Source organism: Galleria mellonella, unplaced genomic scaffold, assembly GCF_026898425.1.
Source record: "Galleria mellonella isolate WM207_F2 unplaced genomic scaffold, CSIRO_AGI_GalMel_v1 utg172, whole genome shotgun sequence".
Taxonomy (NCBI): Eukaryota; Metazoa; Arthropoda; class Insecta; order Lepidoptera; family Pyralidae; genus Galleria; species Galleria mellonella.
In genome coordinates this window covers 2,873,502-2,892,782 of record NW_026442015.1, presented here as the reverse complement: position 1 = coordinate 2,892,782, position 19,281 = coordinate 2,873,502, and the positions used below count along the sequence as shown (strand labels likewise).

General features: G+C 31.6%; 1 protein-coding gene across 1 annotated transcript; it reads left to right on the top strand.

Moving 5' to 3' along the window:
* Positions 1-1,409: 1,409 nt before the first annotated feature.
* LOC113514335 (sphingolipid delta(4)-desaturase DES1) lies at positions 1,410-18,599 on the top strand. The gene is made up of 7 exons (XM_026898396.3): positions 1,410-1,700; positions 7,486-7,662; positions 11,429-11,568; positions 13,343-13,556; positions 14,020-14,085; positions 14,564-14,709; positions 15,176-18,599. Exons 1-7 carry the CDS (start codon positions 1,619-1,621, stop codon positions 15,314-15,316), a joined length of 966 nt encoding a protein of 321 aa, XP_026754197.1. The 5' UTR covers positions 1,410-1,618; the 3' UTR covers positions 15,317-18,599.
* Positions 18,600-19,281: the final 682 nt, after the last annotated feature.

The window sequence follows — 19,281 nt, the reverse complement described above, 5'->3', positions numbered from 1 at the left end:
ATGTTTCGTCAACTAAATTGGGATAAGTATGGATTATTAATGAACGGGGAATACCTGTCACATCTGAGATTCGCGGACGATTTAATTTTATTTTCCCCAACAAGAGATAGTCTACAAGTAATGCTTAATGAATTAGGTAAAGAAAGCCTAAAAGTAGGTTTGGTTATAAACAAAGAAAAAACAAAAATTATGACAAATGGGAAAAAAGAGGAAACTATCTGCATCAACAACAAAAAAATTGAATATGTAAATGAGTATATATATTTGAGTCAAATAATTTCACAAACAGACTTAACTACAAAGGAGAATAAAAAACGTATAGGAAATGCTTGGAAACGATTTTGGAGTCTAAAGGAAATACTTAAAAGTAAAATGACAAACACAGCCTTAAAAGGTAAATTACTTGAAACCTGTATTTTACCAGTTCTTACATATGGTTGCCAAACCTAGGCTCTTACCAAATCCCACTTTAAAAACTACAAAATTGCCAGAATGCCATGGAAAGAAGTATGATGGGGATAAGATTATCAGACAGAATTAAAACTAGCACAATTAAAAACCATCAGGTGAGCCGTATGCTCGTTTGCCCCTTGTGTTGTAAAAAAAAAATTAAAAACCACATAAAAACTAAAGATGTTACAGTCACAGTTAAAAAACTTAAATGGAAATGGGCAGGGCATACAATTAGAGGGAGAGATAAATGGAGTAAAAAGATAATGTTTTGGTACACGAAAGACAAAAAAGAAGAAAAGGAAGACCACATAGAGGATGGGTAGATGACATTAGGGCTGAAGCAGGTGGAATTTGGACAAGAATTACTAGCAATAGAAACCATTGGAGGCAGTTGAAGGAGGCCTTTGCTAATAAGCAAACAGACAACAGCAATTAAATAAATAATAAGTTGTTATAAAAAAAATGTTTTCTGAATAAAGGCTTATATTATTATTATTATTTTAAATACAGCTATTTCTTTTATATGCATATAATGTAGTAAATATATATTCTTTAAAATTAGATATTTGTTATTGTTTTTTAGGTGCTGTTTGAATCGGCATAATACTTTCAATTATCGTTAAATGAATTTGCCTAACTCACCTGTCCGCCACAAAAAAAAGAAAAAAAAAAAAAAAAAAAAAAAAAACTCACCTGTCAAAAAAATCAGATTTTATATTATAGATTTTATTTTTATGGCAACTGTTGATATCAATATATAGATTGAATATATATATAGTAGGACAACACTATAAACGTTTATTTATTTTTCTATTTTTTTTAGGTTCCGTTGACATAGGACTGTACCAACTTTTAGAATATAGTGATTACATGCTTAATGGCTATAGCTATAACCTATAGCTGGTTATGTCGACCACAGATAACTTACCCACAGCTGTCTTTGTATATCCTCTATATAACTAGGTATTGATAAAGCTTCCCATCGGCAACACTCTTCTGTGGTCATGTCATATTTATTTCAGTTTGTGTCTAAGGTTTCGTTCCATTGTTGTCACTTGTATTTTTTTTAAAGTTTCATTCATTTTCTAATTTGCGAAAGTTTTAGTTTCGTATAGTTAATTAAATTTGTATAATGTACTTTGAATCACTTTTTTAAGTAGTTATAATGGGTGCAAAAGTGTCTAGAAATGATTTTGAGTGGGTATACACCGAAGAGCCGCATGCGAGCCGTCGAAAGATTATACTAGGTAATATTTGTACATTACTTGTTACGTTACGTCATATAAATTAAAGTATTTATAGCAAAAGCCGGCAAGTCTAGGCACACCATATTGTTGCTTACTTCTTTTTTCCAAAGATACAACTTGAAAAATAATTACATTAACCTAAGCAGAGTCTGTTGATAGCGGTAAAGTAGGGTTAATAATATGAATATGAAATTTTGTTAATTTCATTCTATAGCTACTCATAGATTTACTGGTTTTTCCATAGAAATAGAAAATTGTATTATATTATTATTTTTGATTTGGTCTCCAAAATGACAATAGAGTTAGAGTTCAGTACAGTAAAAACTATCAGCTGATACTTGCCCCATACTACAATAAAATATTTAACTTTTCAAGCACATTAATATAAAAAACCTAAACTAAAAATTAATTAGTATGTATAAGTAATAAATTAAAAATTTACTTTCTCAGAACTTAATATAGGTATCTATAGGATTAATTTGATGGAATTTGAACCCACATCTCTGTTATCAGGATTGTATTTCCAATCACAAAATAGACGGAAAGTTTTTCATGTGATAATTCACTTGACAAATTTTTGAACAACTATTAATTTAAAGTTACCTCTTTTAAAAGTTAGAAGAAATCTTTTTGTTATTAAAATTTAATCACTTATTTCAAACACCTAATTCAAATATTTACATTTATTAAATAACATTAACATATATATTATTTATTTAATTGTATAATATTATATGTACTACAATAAATGTATACATATTTTTTTATTATTAAACTTATTTTGTCATTGTATGGATAAATGTATATTTATTTACTTTACATTGTGTATTTTCTTTTTACAATAAATGTCTATGAGTACAGTGTGATTATGGTAACAAAGTCTCTTCTATTTGCATTTCTGCGGCCCACCAAACTGCTTTGCTTGCATATGTTTATAGATATCTGTCCATTAGTCAGGCCGTTACCTTGTTTGCTATTCTAAATTGTGTAAAAATTTGATATATCTCATTTGATTCAATTATTGTAACTACACAACTAGTGAGTTCAGCTTAATGGGCTTTAACCACTGAAGACCATAAGCATATTTAGAGAGGGGCTAGTTGGACCATACTCTGACATGTCTGAGAGTACATATGAGCCTTTTTTAAAGGACCGCGCCATCCAGGAAAAAAATCTTAAATATACCAATATGAGAAATCATACACACAATGGCCCAAGTGAGAGGCTAAGCGCAGAAACTGGAGTCTTTTTCACCAATATGAGAAAAATCTTAAATATGCTAAAAGATAAGCAAACTGAAGTGGCAATGGGCTGGTCACATAGCTCGAAGAACCAACAACCAATGGGGAAGAAAGGTTCTTTAGTGGCGACTGCGTGTGGGCAAACTCAATATAAGACAACTAAATGGAGTGACGACCTGAAATGCATTGTAGGGAGTCCATTGACTCCATCCATTGATGAAGGTGGCTCAGGACCCTTCTTAATGGCTATGGGGAAGGCTTATGTCCAGCAATGGACGGATAATGGCTAAAATAATAATGATGATGCCAATATGGAAGACTACTACCATATTGGCATCATCATCATTATTATCAGAATATCTTATACACCATGCCATATTTTATAAAAATATTACTTCTTGTCTTATAGCATGACATGTTGATTGATTAGTTAGTAAAATGATTAATCAATTTTATCAATGTATGATAAAGTCATTATCTAGTTTCAACCAATTTCAAAAAGAAGCTTCTCAATTTGTTGTATTTTTTTATGTTTATTAGTTCATAACTCCGCCAGTTGTGAACCAATTTGGAAAATTCTTTTTGTATTTGAAAGGATATACTTACAGATTGATTTCATAGAAATTTTATCAAAATCAGTTCAGCAGTTTATTTATTAAATCAAAATAAGTGGTTGCCAAAATTGAAGTAAATTTTTTTAGTCAAACAAATAGAACTAATAATTTTAATAATTGAAATAATTCTATATGAAGCCAGCTTGTAACTATAAACATATGTATCGCCATGTACTGCGTTCAGTGTACCAATTTCAGTAATTATCGTTTAATCAAAATTCATGTTGTAAGCGCCATAAGCGTTGCGATGGCGATGGCGATTCAAACACCATAACTGTACTAATTTGTACAGTGATTCACTGAACGTAAACATCTTTTTGGTGTGCAACATTGTGAATGATATTCACACATTTGTCAAACAGAACTTTTTAAATTTTTTTTAGGGACCTAAGAATAAGAAATTACATAGAAACGATATTACGATTAGATATTATTAACGATATTAGATATTACGATTACGAGAAAAGATACAAGGAATGATAAAATAAAAACTGTAAATCATATGGTTGCCTCCTTTCTTCTTATGCAAATATAATTAGTAAAAAGAGGACGAAAGATACACCCTTAGTTGCTATTTTCTCAATTCATAGCAGGCTAGTGTGTAGAAAATGTTTGATATGTCAATTATTTTATTTGACAATAACAAATTTTACATTACTATATTCGACACAGTTTATGTAAAAAGTATACAAGCAAGTTGTATCTGAATTTGGCAGGGTTATCCGGCCGTATAACATTTTCTATACACTAGCCTGCTATGAATTGACAATTTTATCACTCCTGTCTAATTGTTCTTACTTTGGGACTAGCTTTTTACACGTTACTTCATAGCGGATTTTAGAAATATTTTAGTTTAGATAATAACGTAACGGATTCATTACGTTTGATAAATATTACCTTTAAAGATTTGTTGCTTTTAAATATAGCGAAACATACTGAACATTAAAAGACAAACTGTAATATATTTTGTACCTATGTTTTTGACAAATAGTTATTGTTATTATAGGAAAACTTATTAAATGACCACTAATATGGAAATAATTTAGAATGCGGTAGTGTCTACTTTTGTTTCACAACAAGCAAATTTTTGGTTTGAGTACAAAAACTACAGATTTAATCGTTATAAAATCGGGAGTAAACACGAAAAAAAAAATTATCCAAATCAGTTCAGTTGCGTATTTCTCTGGTTATAACATAACAAAAAAAAAAAAACAAAAAAAACTCATACTTTTGAAATTCCTTGAAAGCAAATATCTTTTTAAAGTTTACAAATCGTACTCACGCTTACTCTCTAAGATGCCTAAAAGATTGTTTAACAGCCTTTTAACGAGAAGCATTCTCGAGTATCTCCTAATTACAGTTAATTGCCCATCTAGTTAAATGCGAAGAGGCTAATATGAGAACATAGTCCAACATATTATAAAGTCCAAATTATCTATTATGTAAAGTTTTTATTGCAGATTATGTAGCATTTTAGATTTTTAACCTACTTCAAAAAAGGAGGATGTTCTCAATTCAGTTATCTTTTTTGTTTGTTACCTCAGAACTCCGTCATTTATAAACCAATTTTCTTGGAAGACGTGACTATTTATCCTTTGACTCAAAATTTGTTTATTTAGATCAATTAACAGGTAGTCAATGAAAAAAAAAACTTTTTTAAAGTCATTTATTCAGAAAAAGTTAGCTTAAAAGTTACTAATTACAAATTTTAGTTTATAAACAAAATGTTTAGTTATTATAAATATGCTTTAATATAGCTAACTGGTGAAGATTTTAAGTGGGAATGAAATTTTTGGCATATTTATTTTTATACTCACCTTAATTATCAACATCGTCTTTAAATTACTCAAATTTTCGTGCGGTTTCCGAAAACGGGACAATTTTGCGTCTCAAAGTTCATGTCGGAGACACCGGGATTCTTAACTATAAAATGGGACAGTCCCGGAACTGGTTACGTTAAATATAACCTACTTGTCAAAATTTATCTAAGCTATTAAATTTTAATCCTAAAATTATTGTACATAGTATAATAATGCTAATAAAAGCGGTGATAAGGAGTGCAATGCAATTACTTATGTAAAGTTAAGGAAAAATTATCATGACTCACGTTTATTTTAAGAAAATCTAATAGCGGCATTGCATACGTGACAAATTGATCGTAAGTCAGGTTTCATTTTATTGCCAAACTTTGGGTTACTTTTGAAAAAAAAACTAATAGATATTGGTATTGAAATGTTTGACACTCTCAAATTGTAATACTCACGACATAATGGTTCCATCTTCTTCTGATAGATGCATATGACTGCAACTTGCCAATGCAAACAATTTTTTTTTTATGGGTAAAAATGGTATGGTAACCCCGCCTGCGCTAACGGGATACGCTGGCGGAGCACCAGTGAAGGGTGATAGATGAGAATGAAAATAGGCCAATTAGCCCATCATGATGAATTCGTCAGAAATTAACCATGATAGTATCCAGGGAGAACCGCGAAGAGGTCGACCTGGTTGGGTATATTGCTAGCAATAGGATTCTCAGTCTCCATGCGGGGCACCAATGATAGATGACTGATGAGGATGAAAGCAGGCCAGTTAGCCCATCCTGACGAATTCAGCTAGAATTAGCCACGATGGTTTCCAGGGGGAACCACGTGGAGGTCGATCTGACAGGGGGGTATATTGCTAGTAATGGAGCTATTTGATCACATGCTGTTCAGTATTTTAGCCCCATGTTCGGTGTTCGACATACCATAATACCGAAATATGAGTGGTTCGGTAAATTAACTAATTAATAAAACGCAAGGTTAGTTCGTATGATAAATGGTTTATGATTTACGGTCTAGCGAACGAAATAGATTTAAGTATTGAAATGGTAATAACTGAATTAAGCATTCGTTACAATTTAAAATTTGCAATTTGGAATAATTTATTAAAAAGATATGCTGAAAGCTATAACAATAAATATAAATTTTAATCTACTGAATTTGTTTCATTGAATTTAATAGCAGTAAATTTCGACACTGGGTACTGCAGGCCCAATGAATCCTTGGTTCTCTGTGAACCTAATTTACGTACATATGTGTTATGTACTTAAAGCATTAAGTTTAAATTTTAATAAAAATGAACCCCGCCAAAATTTTCTTCAACTATAGTCCACATAGGCATATTTAAACGGGGGGCAGGTGGGCCGTGTCTAGCCCAGAATTGTCTAGTGCCCACTCCAGGATTCAAAGAAAGCTTCGTAAATACATGTCTGATCCAGTTCAGTGTTTTCATTACTTTTGGTGACTCTGTCACAGGTTCTGTTCGAATGCTTATCTGTTAAATACATCCCAATAACGGATATATTAAATGTCGCTTATTCAATAAATAATATTGAAATGCTAAACTCAATCGAAGTGAATATAGATATCCGACTCGTATAGACGATATCAAAATGGATAATGACATTTTATTCCACCGTATATCTCCAGGAACCCAATAAATAGGTACCGAAATATTTTTAATGGATGATAATATAATGTAACTGTCTGCGCTAACCATATACACTGACGGAGCATCAATGAGGGATGATAGGTAAGAATGAAAAGGCAGGTCAGTTAGCCCATCATGATGAATACACCTGGACTTCAGCACGGTGATTTCCACGTGGAGGTTGACCTGCTAAGGTATATTGCTAGCAATAAGGCTGGTAGACTGTATTACTACTTACTAACAATTACAACTAAAGGACAGGATGGGCAGCAGCGTCCCTCTTAAAACATCACCAAAAGTCTAACTGCGCATGCCAATCCGTTTACTAAACGTGACAACTACTGGAAAAACTCTCCTTATAGTGATGGCCTATGTTCAGCTGAGGAAAGTTAACGGCTGATATGAATGTATAAATGATAAATAATATGTGTAAACACTTCATTTTTTTTTTGCCCACAGAAAAATATCCGGAAATAAAGCAGCTGTTTGGTTACGATCCGCTTTTCAAATGGGTGGTGACAGGGATGGTGATCGCACAGTTGGCTGTGTTGCCATTCATCCAACAACTCAGCTGGCCAGTCATGCTATTGGTCGCCTATTGTTATGGCGGAGTCATCAACCACTCGCTCATGTTAGGTAAGAAAATCCGATTTTCGACAAAATACATATCACAAAACATGTTGCAGTCTTTTACCTGAGGGGCGTGCATGCAAAACCTTGCAGAAGAAAAAAATTTAAAATAAAATTGTTTTTTACAATGAGTAAAATTGTTATTTTTTTTTATATAAAATGCATAGTTTAATTCTAAGTATTACACAAACTAGTAATTATGACTAAAAGCGATTTTTGTATGTACTATGTATGGTTTGAAGCCTGCGACATGTATTTTGTTATAAATGGTTACCGTCCACACAAGTAACAAATTTTAATACATATTATTCTGGAAAAAACTACATCCATCTTCAAATGTCACAAAAATAATATGGGATGAATAAATAATTTTAAAAACTTATTGGCGACGTTAAATGTAACACATAACGCAACCACAAAAAAAAAAAATTAAAAACATATGCAGACAATTTTCGCGCAAGATTATAAACCATAAACAATCCCCATAATTTTTTAATCCTAGAGTGATATGTTAGTCTTATCTGAAGCCACTCTAGTAGTAAATTGCTTTTAATTGTACAATAACGTGTCCGTTAATCACTGTAGATCTTAGATAAGATTTCATCAAATAGTCTTCGTTAAGTGTTTAAACAGATGTTCATAACATTATATTATGTCATTAATGTTTTTTTTTATCTTTAAGAGAGTAAATATGCGCTAATTATTTTTAAATTTACCTACTCAAAAAGTGACTTACTTGATGCTTAAATAATAGAATCTTATATGGCTGAAGCCTGTGTTATCTTTTTTAGTTGAGTGAATTTCGTGTTTCCTATATTAATATATATTTTTTTAGGAATATTTTTAACAATCTTTTAATAATCATCATACCAGTATCAAATATTCATACTGTATTGTAATTATTTATATCGGTTCTTCTCACGTTTTAAATTCGGTGACGCCCAACTAGTTTCTACTTTTCGGCAATGTTGCAAGCAAGATAACTATCTATCAGTCGACTAATAATTTATTTGCATAAATATTGGTACAACTATAAAACGCACTCATGAATAAAGGCACCTATTGAATTAGAAACTAGTTGGGAATCCCCGAATTTAAAACATGGTTATAGTCAATATAAATAATTACAAGTTAAAAGTAGTAAAAATTTTGAAACGTATTTAAAATATATATATACCTAAATACTCTATTTATATTTTTATGTGCATTTGCTGATGCCCGCTACTTTGTCCGCGTGGTATTTGTTAATCCTTCGAATTTTTCGAAAAAACATTTTTAACTTACTTATTGTAGTGAACTATTGTCTAGGAATACTAAACTAAAATTAACAAATGATGTGTCGTTCTCACTCTTTGCCTTAGGTCAAAGTAACTTCAGTAGGTCGTTTACTAATCTGTATAAGTTACTATAGTTTTTTTAACTATTCCACGGGAACTATTTAATTTTCCGTAATTAAAAGTATTATAAATGTTGACCAGGGATGTAAGGTACAATATGTATACAAAATTTCATTTAAATCGGTTCAACATTTTCGGAGATTATCTCGTACAAACAGACAGAGACACAAAAAAATATTGAAAAAATCTGGATGTGTTCTATTTCACTTTTAACATCCTTCTGACTCGGTTTTTAGTCTTTTTTTTCAATGTACAGACATTCGACCTCTACAGTTTTATTATATGTATAAATCATGTAATATTTTCATCAATTTAGAACCTATTTTAATAATTTTGTCAGTGTTTCCTGCAAATGTCGATCCCGTATTAATATAATATAATATTGATTTCAGTGATTAATTGGACATACACTAAGAATTATTAAAGGGAAATATATATCTAATTTATGATTACTATCAAATTCGTAAATGTTTTAATTAATACTCCTTAAAGGTAATTCAGTGTCATGCAAACAATCACTACATTTAGAATTGTTAAACCGAACTCTTTTCGTCTTACCACATCTATAAATCTGTATTAGTGATAACTTTATATAAATATTATGTATCATATCAATAGATGATATTCATAGAAAAGTCTATAGATAGTTCTAATACTGAACACACATACAGAATAGTGATTCGTCAACACAAGTAAACGACAAGGTCACACCGCAGTTACTCATAGCGAGTATTATCATATATGATATGTACATACGTAAAGGAAACATACCGTTCATATTTTAGAAGGCATAATTATTATGTATGTGAGCTTGTCGAGTATTATAGTCACCAAAACTAACTCTAGATGGCTTCTAACCACTGTATTATGAACTAAAGCCATGAACTTAAGTTGTCTGCTTAAGCACTTTTGTCCCATTCGTGTTTCTGCTGTGAAACACCTGTGTGTGAAATTAAAGAGATGAAGGCATAAAACCATAGTCTTTAGGAATGAAAACACATCATCAATGCAATCAAAGTGCTGTTCATGACTATAAATGATGGTTGCCACTTTCAACCAATTGGACTATCCAAGTACATATCATCCATAAATACTTTGGTGGTAAATTAGTATAAACACCATTGTTATGGTATTGGCCTTGATTGTAATATATTTGAAGGGATTATCTTAAAATTTAAAAAATACAATCCATGACCGGACAAGTGTAAGAATTTTAAAATTGGATGTCTGTCTTTTATAGAATACATAGGTATATGTGTTTTACTTTGATATGGCAGTGAGGCATGCAAAGAAGTATGGTTATTATGGTTTATGTCCATAATTTTTCACAAAACTTTTCTCAGACTTTTTTTTAGAAATTTATATCTTACGACACCAGTAAGGCTTGAACCTTGATAATAGGGTTCTATTGAACATTGTGATTTCGTATTAATTTCTTTCTTTTTAAACATTAACCGGCTTCTTAATAGGTTAGATTATAATTAGGTTAGGTTATAATCGAACATCTTTCTCCAGCGTATCTTTTCCGCTATCCATCTCTGGGATACCAATCAACCAATGTTTGATCAATCTAATAGTTTTTATTGCAATTTCAGTTTCTCTCCTTGTAAACCTGATATTATTTACGATATTTATATTAAGTACGTTTCTCTCCGTAATTCTGTGCGCATACTTTTATCGTTATCAATGTTTTTCTTAGATAAACCCCCAAGTTTAATGACTATACATTCAACATCAGAAAACAGATATTTCGGCTTTACTGGTTTACATTTTTCATTGCCATTAATTCTAGGGTCGTTAACGTACGGAGTCGAATCTATTTACTATTATGTTTAGGATAGGTACTGTTTAAATATGTCCATCACCTTATATTAAATATATACAGGGTAAAATTATTACGTTTTATCTACCCATGCTACAGAACTATATTAGAACAGAAAATTGACACAACATTTCGATTCTCCCATATGAATTTAACGTTGGATGCGTGTGTAAGTTTGGGAGATTTTATTTTTCGTTTTGAATGTTTAACGGCTGAAATGATGACTATTCATCATCATCATTTCAGCCGTTAGCTATCCATTGCTGAACATAAGTCCTCGCCATAAGGGTAGTCTTGCCAATAGTTGCCATAGCTTGACTGGCAGGCAGGTTGACAACCTCAATTAGATTCATTCGTTTTCGAACCATATTTCAGTGAAAATGATCAATAGCACTGGTAGAAGTCTCGCTTACAAGGATGCTAACGATTTCACCATGTATAGATAATTCAGCGGTTTTATAATGTGCTTTACAATACAATATTGTCCCTATAATATTTGCCAATTTATGGTCATTGTAATTGTATACTAATTATTTATAAATTTTTCTTTTAGCTATCCACGAAATAGCGCATAACCTAGCGTTTGGTCATAACCGGCCCCTGCACAATAGATTGTTTGGTTTCTTCGCCAATTTACCCATCGGGATACCAATATCAATAAGCTTCAAGAAGTATCATCTGGAACATCATAGGGTAAGTAGTACATATGGTTTGAAGTGTAACTCAACCTAAGACTCGTCTTTATTATACTACTGTTTTTATTGTTAACTGCATGTTGACAATATAACATATGGCGTCTATAAACTGTCTAAATCTTACATATCTAAATACAGGAGATAGATAATGTGAAGCGCTTTGTATGGAGACCGGATGTCGCTGCTTAACCGCCACATGAAAGGTGTCAATTTGACACGTTCCGTCTGTCTAAACATTAGATAGCATTCACATTAATCTGACATTTAATATAAGTTGAGTACCGCCACCTGCCAAATAGTGATGACCTTTGGCGTATTTAACATTATTTTCCAGGGGGGCCTAGCCTCTTAAAAACAAGCAAATGTACTTACTCTCAGATAATTCTTTGTGAAGCTTTTCTTATATCAAGAGGCAACGACCAATTCTAGGGTGGCCACGACTCACCCGGCCATCGTCTATATACGCCTCTAGTAATGACTACAAAAATCTTATTAATAGGTATATTCATTAAAAATCTATACTTTATTAATATTATGAAGTTTAGGTAGAATTTGAGCATAAGTTCAAACAGATTTTGATATCGAAACAATCTAACTCAAAACTCAGTTTTGCGATAAGAAAAGGTAGCCTAAAAAAGGTAGGAGTGCTCAGTAAAGTGAAACGGTATTTCATACCAACACTTTTCTTGCAATAGTATAAAGCTCAAGCCCACCCACATATAATAATATGAATGAAAGAATACCGTTCCCACCTTTAGGTTAGAACATCACCTTGAGGTTGGATCGCATTCAATATTGGGCAGCTCTAATTATTAATGATCAACGCCTTACGACTCGACCCACTGAAACAGCATAAAGAAATTAAATCTCTATGCATCTTTTATTGAAAGTACCATGGGGAGTGTTCTCAAGAGTTCTGCTGCTAAATTTCACCATCGCATAACCCGCCACAAACTCGAAGTTTCATCCTAACAAATGATGAGTGGTGTGTTTTTCATCGTGTGTTTTCAATGTACTTTGTTCTACACACGAACTACCACGCTTTGAAGTCAACTTTCAATAGTAGTATTTCCAAACCGATATGACCTCATAATCTTCAAGAACATTCTTTTTTAAAGGCCGGCAGCACACCTGCAATAACTCAAGTGTTGCTTGTTCTCATAGGCGGTGGCAGTTACTCATCATTAGGTGAACCACATGCTCGTTTGCACCTATGGATATTACAGTGAAATTACAGAGTACAGAGGCATAAAACCTTAGTCCAAATGAGTGGCAACACATGAAGGGACTTTGACGTTGATGTAACAGTTTCTTTAGTAATCACCTAATAATTTTTCACCAGAAGGAGACTTTCTACAAAAATCATTTGTTTGGGTACCTCTCTTCCATTTGTGTTTTAACCGTGAAGCAATTGTGTTTACATGGCATGTTCGGTTTGAAGGATTTGAAGGGAAGGGATATGGCAATAATTTTACTGGGTACAGAGGAATAACACCTGAGTCCTCAGGAATGGCAACGCATGGGGGGTATCATGGGCGAAACAATATACTTTGTTATGTCCATGTTACAGTATGTTCATGTCTATAGGCGACGGTTACCACTTTCCATCAGGTGGAACGTCAGTTTGTTTGCCATTCTAAATTGTATAAAAAAAAGATATACCAGGTATTCTGGTTTATTCTAATCTAGATTTGTGATGTGAATTACGGCCTTTGATCTTAATTTCATGACGAATGCTGAATGAGTTCATAACATTCGCCTTTTTCTTTCAGTACCAAGGCGATGAAGTAATAGACACTGATCTCCCAACCCTTATAGAAGCTAAACTCTTCTGCACAACAGGCGGAAAATTGCTTTGGCTGTTCTTGCAGCCTTTCTTTTATGCACTGCGCCCACTGGTGGTGCGACCGAAACCACCGTCACCTATGGAACTTATAAATTTAATTATACAATTATTTTTCGACGCAGTCATAGTAAAACTGTTTGGTAAGTTATTTTGTATTTATATTAATCATTATTATATTTGTGTACATATATATGTATGTATGAATAGACCTACGCGTAAGAGAAAAAGGCATGAGTTTACAAATGCTGTGGGTCATACCTCATCTTTTGAGATGATTCATCGTAATATCCATTTCTACACAGTAAGCCAGTGTATTGTTAAGCTGGTTCAACTCTTAACCGCCTGATGTTTGCCCCAACACTAAATCAGCATGTGAACGAAATGAAATATACAATGATTTCTTATATTATTTTATTTAACTTTATTATACCAATATAGCTGTTAAAAGTTAACAAAATAATGTAGGTTTTAAATCTAAAACTATAATACTAAAAGAATGTGAAGAATTTTTGAAGTATATCTTATTTATTTTTTGTTCTAAGAAATTTGTCAAAACATTTGGAAAAGAATTGTGGAATTTAAATTAACAATTATCTTTTATAGGTTGGCAGGTGCTAGTATATCTAGTTGTAGGATCTTTGATGGCAATGGGAGTGCATCCAGTGGCAGGTGAGTTAAATTCAGAATTTTTACATTTTTTCTATTGTATTTTCTTATGATACGAAAATATTTTATGAAGTTTAAATAATAAGTCAATAATCTGTCTTATGGAAAGTGATAACCGTCAACAGTACCGTGAATATCATAAAATACGCGCGGTTTTACCACGCGGTTCCCCCTGGAAACGATGATAGATGAGGATGACCTGCCTTCATCCTCATCTATTACTGGTGCCTCGTATACCGATAGCGTAGGCGGGGTTACAATTCCATTTGCACCCATTAAAAAAAAAGACGGTTTATTACTAGCAATGGAATCGCCATGACTCCTTATTATATCTCACACTTTACACTGAAATGCAGCGATTAAATCACGGCTGTTTCACAGCAGAAATACAAGTGGGACAGATGTACCCATGCGGACAACTTTAGTACAAACTCAACGTCTAGTAAACTTGCAGTCATCGTTTTATTTTTATTGTTCACAGGCCACTTCATATCTGAGCACTATATGTTCCGCAAGGGTTTCGAGACCTATTCATACTATGGACCATTGAACTGGATTACGTTCAACGTGGGATACCATAACGAACATCATGACTTTCCAGCGGTGCCTGGGAGGAGATTACCTGAGGTTAGTATAACTTATATATATATATATATATATATATATATATATATATATATATATATATATATATATATATATATATCTATATATAATTACATGATATAAATATAGTGGAAAATATTCACAATTTGTAAAAAATATAAATTAAAATTTCATTTCGGAACTGTATAACATTAAAAATTATAATAAAGTAAAATTTGGAAAATAATACCAGGGGAAGGAATTAACCATGATAGTTTCCAGAGAGAACCGCGTGGAGGTCGACCTGATTGGGTATATTGCTAGCAATGGGATTCTCAGTCTCCATTACTAACAATCCCTTTCCCCCCACAACTTGAGTGTTCGTGAGAGAAAACCACACAGAAAACACAGTGTGTTCGACTATTTAGGTTCTAACATGTGAGGATGAATTCCCTGACGATGGCGAACAAGGCGATAATAAAAGGTGGCTGTTATGTTATTTTTATAGGTGAAACGGATAGCGTCGGAGTTTTACGATAATCTACCTCAACACAACAGCTGGACGAGTGTTCTATACGACTTTGTGATGGATCCAGACATTGGACCGTATGCGAGGATCAAGCGCAAACATCACGGTCTGGACAGCTAAGTGTATTTATATAGATAAAATGTATATAATATACTAGATAATTCTTACATGTATTAATCGTCATATATTATACGTTATCATTGTACGAGATGATAGGTGAGAATGCAGTCAGGTCATGGCCTTAGCATGAGTGCATTGGGCGCTAGGGTACATTGAGGGGCAATGCCCTACCTTAAAATAAAAAGCCCCAAGAAAATTATGGCTTCTGCCCTATCAAAAAGTGCTTTTGTCCTACCTTAAACTTGGGTCTAGCTACGGCCTTGAATTAGGTCAATTAACCCATCGTGACAAATTCATCATGAATTAACACAGGCAGTGTCTAGAATGAACGGCGTGGAAGTCGATCTGACAATGTCTATTGCATAGAACTACTCTCTAGTCCCAGTTACTAACAAACTTTCCTGCTGCTGTGTCGCTCATCACTTCCATCAATTAATTAAATAAATAGTTTATTATAGGTGCTGTATACTCTACTTGCACACGACGGCTAATACATGTATATCTAGATATTATAAAAATACGATAACGCATTTGTACCATGTATTTAAGATTTTTTATTATTGAGTTAAAACTGTTATAACAATGCATATATGTTATTAACCCTCTGACCACCACTCGATTTTCGCGTGCAGTATCTACTAGTTTAATTTTACGCATCCCGCGATTTCGACGTGCTCGCATTTTTTAAGTTTATTGACGTTGTTATCCCGCGATTTTTGTTTTGGTAGATAGATATTGTCTCTCAGAATCTCGCTAGATGGCTAAATACTCGTACTACTATTTGTTGCCAAAGCGATGTGCGAAAATGAAGCGAAAAAAATACAGGGTTAGAGGGTTAAGGCTTTTACATATGAATAACATGAGATTGCCTACCTGATGTAGATGGATTCCCTATAACAGTAAACATTGTAACAATCGACAATTGCGCGACATTTGCTGTAAATCTTAATAGCAATTTTTGCACATGCATTTAACCCATCTAACGCTCATTAAGCAAACGTGATATGTAATACGATTTTTGTTAATTAGCAATGTTCACGCAGTAAATACTGTTATAGGGAATCATTCCCCCCCGTAAAGGACGAAGTGATCTACGGATCGTTTTATTGCAGTGAGGCCCTTATTATGTTTTCAATTTGTTAGAACATCAATTATATAGCTATCTCAAATTGAGTTTAACTGAACGCAACGGTTTTCGGAACTGTTTTAAGGTCACTTTTCACGTTTGATGACAGTGTTTGTTGTATGAAATATAAAACTTATATGATGAAATATATAAATATGAAATTAATTTATACTGAAAGTTTTTTAATAATATAAAATAATATAATATAAAATAAATAATAATTTTATAATATAATATAAAAGAAACATATTTTATTAACTTAATTCAAAAAGTTGTTAAAATAATTATACGAACTCGAATAAGGTATGACCAAATAAAATTACAATTAAAGAAAATTGTTTTCTAAAACTTTTGAAAACTTAGATGGAGAATAGTATTTATTATCTATGTCTAAAAACAGCAACATTGGTACAATTGTCTTTTTTTTTGTAGTTTTCTTCATATTTTTTTGTATTTTCATTATATTATTTTTCCATAGTACATTAAAACCGTAGAAGAGAATCTATAAATAAAATAGAATTGAAAACTACAAAAGTTGACAGTAATTTACAATGTTGCAATATCTTGTAAACATATTTAACATTTATCTGAGTATATGCGATTATATTTTGCCTCCATTTTTTAAATTTAGACTTCATTACCTATTGGATCCTCCTTTTAAAATTTGTTTGTAATAAAAATATATTTTTTTGTTTGTACATAATGTTATAACAGTAATATATAATTTGCTGTATTTTTACAAAATGCTTATAGCTTTTAACTGTGAGAGCTACAACTATATAGTGGAGGCAATTTGAATTCATGCTTGAATTGTCTTTCTATCACAAAAATAGTATTACACACTATAATTAAGTCGTTTTATATTATTTTAATAATTTTTAGTAATTAAATTTTTCATGTTTTTGTTTCAGTGGTTAATTTTTAATATGCTCAAGTGATATTATTACATTTAATTGCATTTCTTAGTCGAATTTATGTATTAGTTACTAGAATAATTTTGAAGGTGTTTCGGGGTGTATAAGAGATGGGCATCGTCCGCTTTATTTGTCAAATTTTAAAGAAAACTAAATTATAAATTTATAGTTTAACTTAAATCTATTTATATCAATGTATTTAGTTTGAAATTTGCAAAGTATTGCAGATACTTCCAGTCTTGAAGGAAGCACCCTCTTAATAGTATTCAACTACAATATTTGAGTAATATAATTACATCTTTTATTTTTTACATTTGTTTTTGAAAAATGAGTTATTACACATAAGTATTGTTACCTATATTGATAAGTCTCTTGAACATAATTCAGGATTTTTTTTTAATTTATCGTTTACTTGTGGACCAAAGTATTTAATTAATACTTTTTGGAAATTAAATATAATTACTGAAATATATACATATATTGTTTAGAAATCATGTGTATACGTTTAAATTTAAATTTCAAAATGAATTTTAGTCATTGATAAAATATAGTTGTATCTACACCAATGCTTATATTTTAACATTATATAGATAATAGATGTTACAATTGAATATTTTTTTATATTTCTTAACTGGCTAAGATCTATTTTTATACTGGGTAAATTGTCGCTAGCCAGAATAAAATATTTGTTCCATTATACCAGTCATAAACGGTCTTTATGTTTTGTGCTTTAAATGGTGTAAAAGTTTATAATTTTTTTTTTTTTATTTAGTAATGTTCGTCTATTGTCATTTCTAAATCCGTAATAAAGTATAAGCTGTTTAACTCGGTTCGTGTAAAATTTTTACTGTCGAACTTATTAGTAACGATGAACTATCGATGTAACTAATAGTTTATAATTTAACTAAATCAAGTGCATAAAAATATGTAAGTATATAATACTTGAAAATCTTTTTTAAATACTGACTCTGCATTTGGAAACTGGATAATAATTATCTAGGCGCTAGTGGCTATATTCCATCAAATGGACCGTCAGTTTTTTATTATTGTTAATATTAGGTACGTACTTGTACCACGAATTATCTGTATTATTGAAAATACGATTGATCGTGCACGATTGTATAAGGTGTACTTATATTATTACAAAACATTCATATTGTACAAAGCTATATGTTTGTATTATATTATATTTCCATAACATGTTACCGATATCTACATCTACAATAAAAATATATTGAAATAACTATTGTTTCATTTAACATTACAAAGACTGAAGAAATTAATCTGTTTCTTTGTTGCCAAACTATCAATTTATCATTATAATATTGATCCATATATTCAAATAAATATGTATATCGAATAAAATTATATTTCGTCTAGAAAAAGAAACTTACAATAAATAAAAGAAAAATACGAAAGAATTTAATATATGATAAAAATATAATAATGAAAATAAATGAAACCCTTATCATTAAAAAGGAACCTATTTAAAAATAATAATAATAATGACAGATTTTACATTACTAGATGTTATATATTCGACACAGTTTATGTAGAAAGAATGCAAGCAGGTTGTACGACTGTATAACATTTTCAGGGGGACCACGTGGAAGTTGACCTGACAGGGTAATATACCTTGCTAGCAATAGGATGTAGTCTACTAACAATCCCTTTCTTTATTAGTATTAGTATTTTAGGATTAGTATTTTATACTAAGTATATAGTGGAGACAGTTTTACTAAAATGTAATTTAGAAAACCAAGGTTTTGAAGGTACACATGGCTGAATTAGGTAATAATTTTTAGGGTTCCGTATCTCTATAGGAAAAACGGAACCCTTAAAGGATCACTTTGTTGCCTGTCCATCCGTCTATCAATATCCTTTTTCTTAAGAACGCGTAGAGGTATCAAATTGAAAAAAAATAT

Excerpts from the sequence above, each read along its gene's own strand:
- LOC113514335 (XM_026898396.3), top strand. The coding sequence starts at position 1,619 with ATGGGTGCAAAAGTGTCTAGAAATGATTTTGAGTGGGTATACACCGAA. Across the intron at positions 7,663-11,428 it reads CAACCACTCGCTCATGTTAG|CTATCCACGAAATAGCGCAT; the intron begins GTAAGAAAATCC and ends TTTTTCTTTTAG. Across the intron at positions 14,086-14,563 it reads GGGAGTGCATCCAGTGGCAG|GCCACTTCATATCTGAGCAC; the intron begins GTGAGTTAAATT and ends TATTGTTCACAG.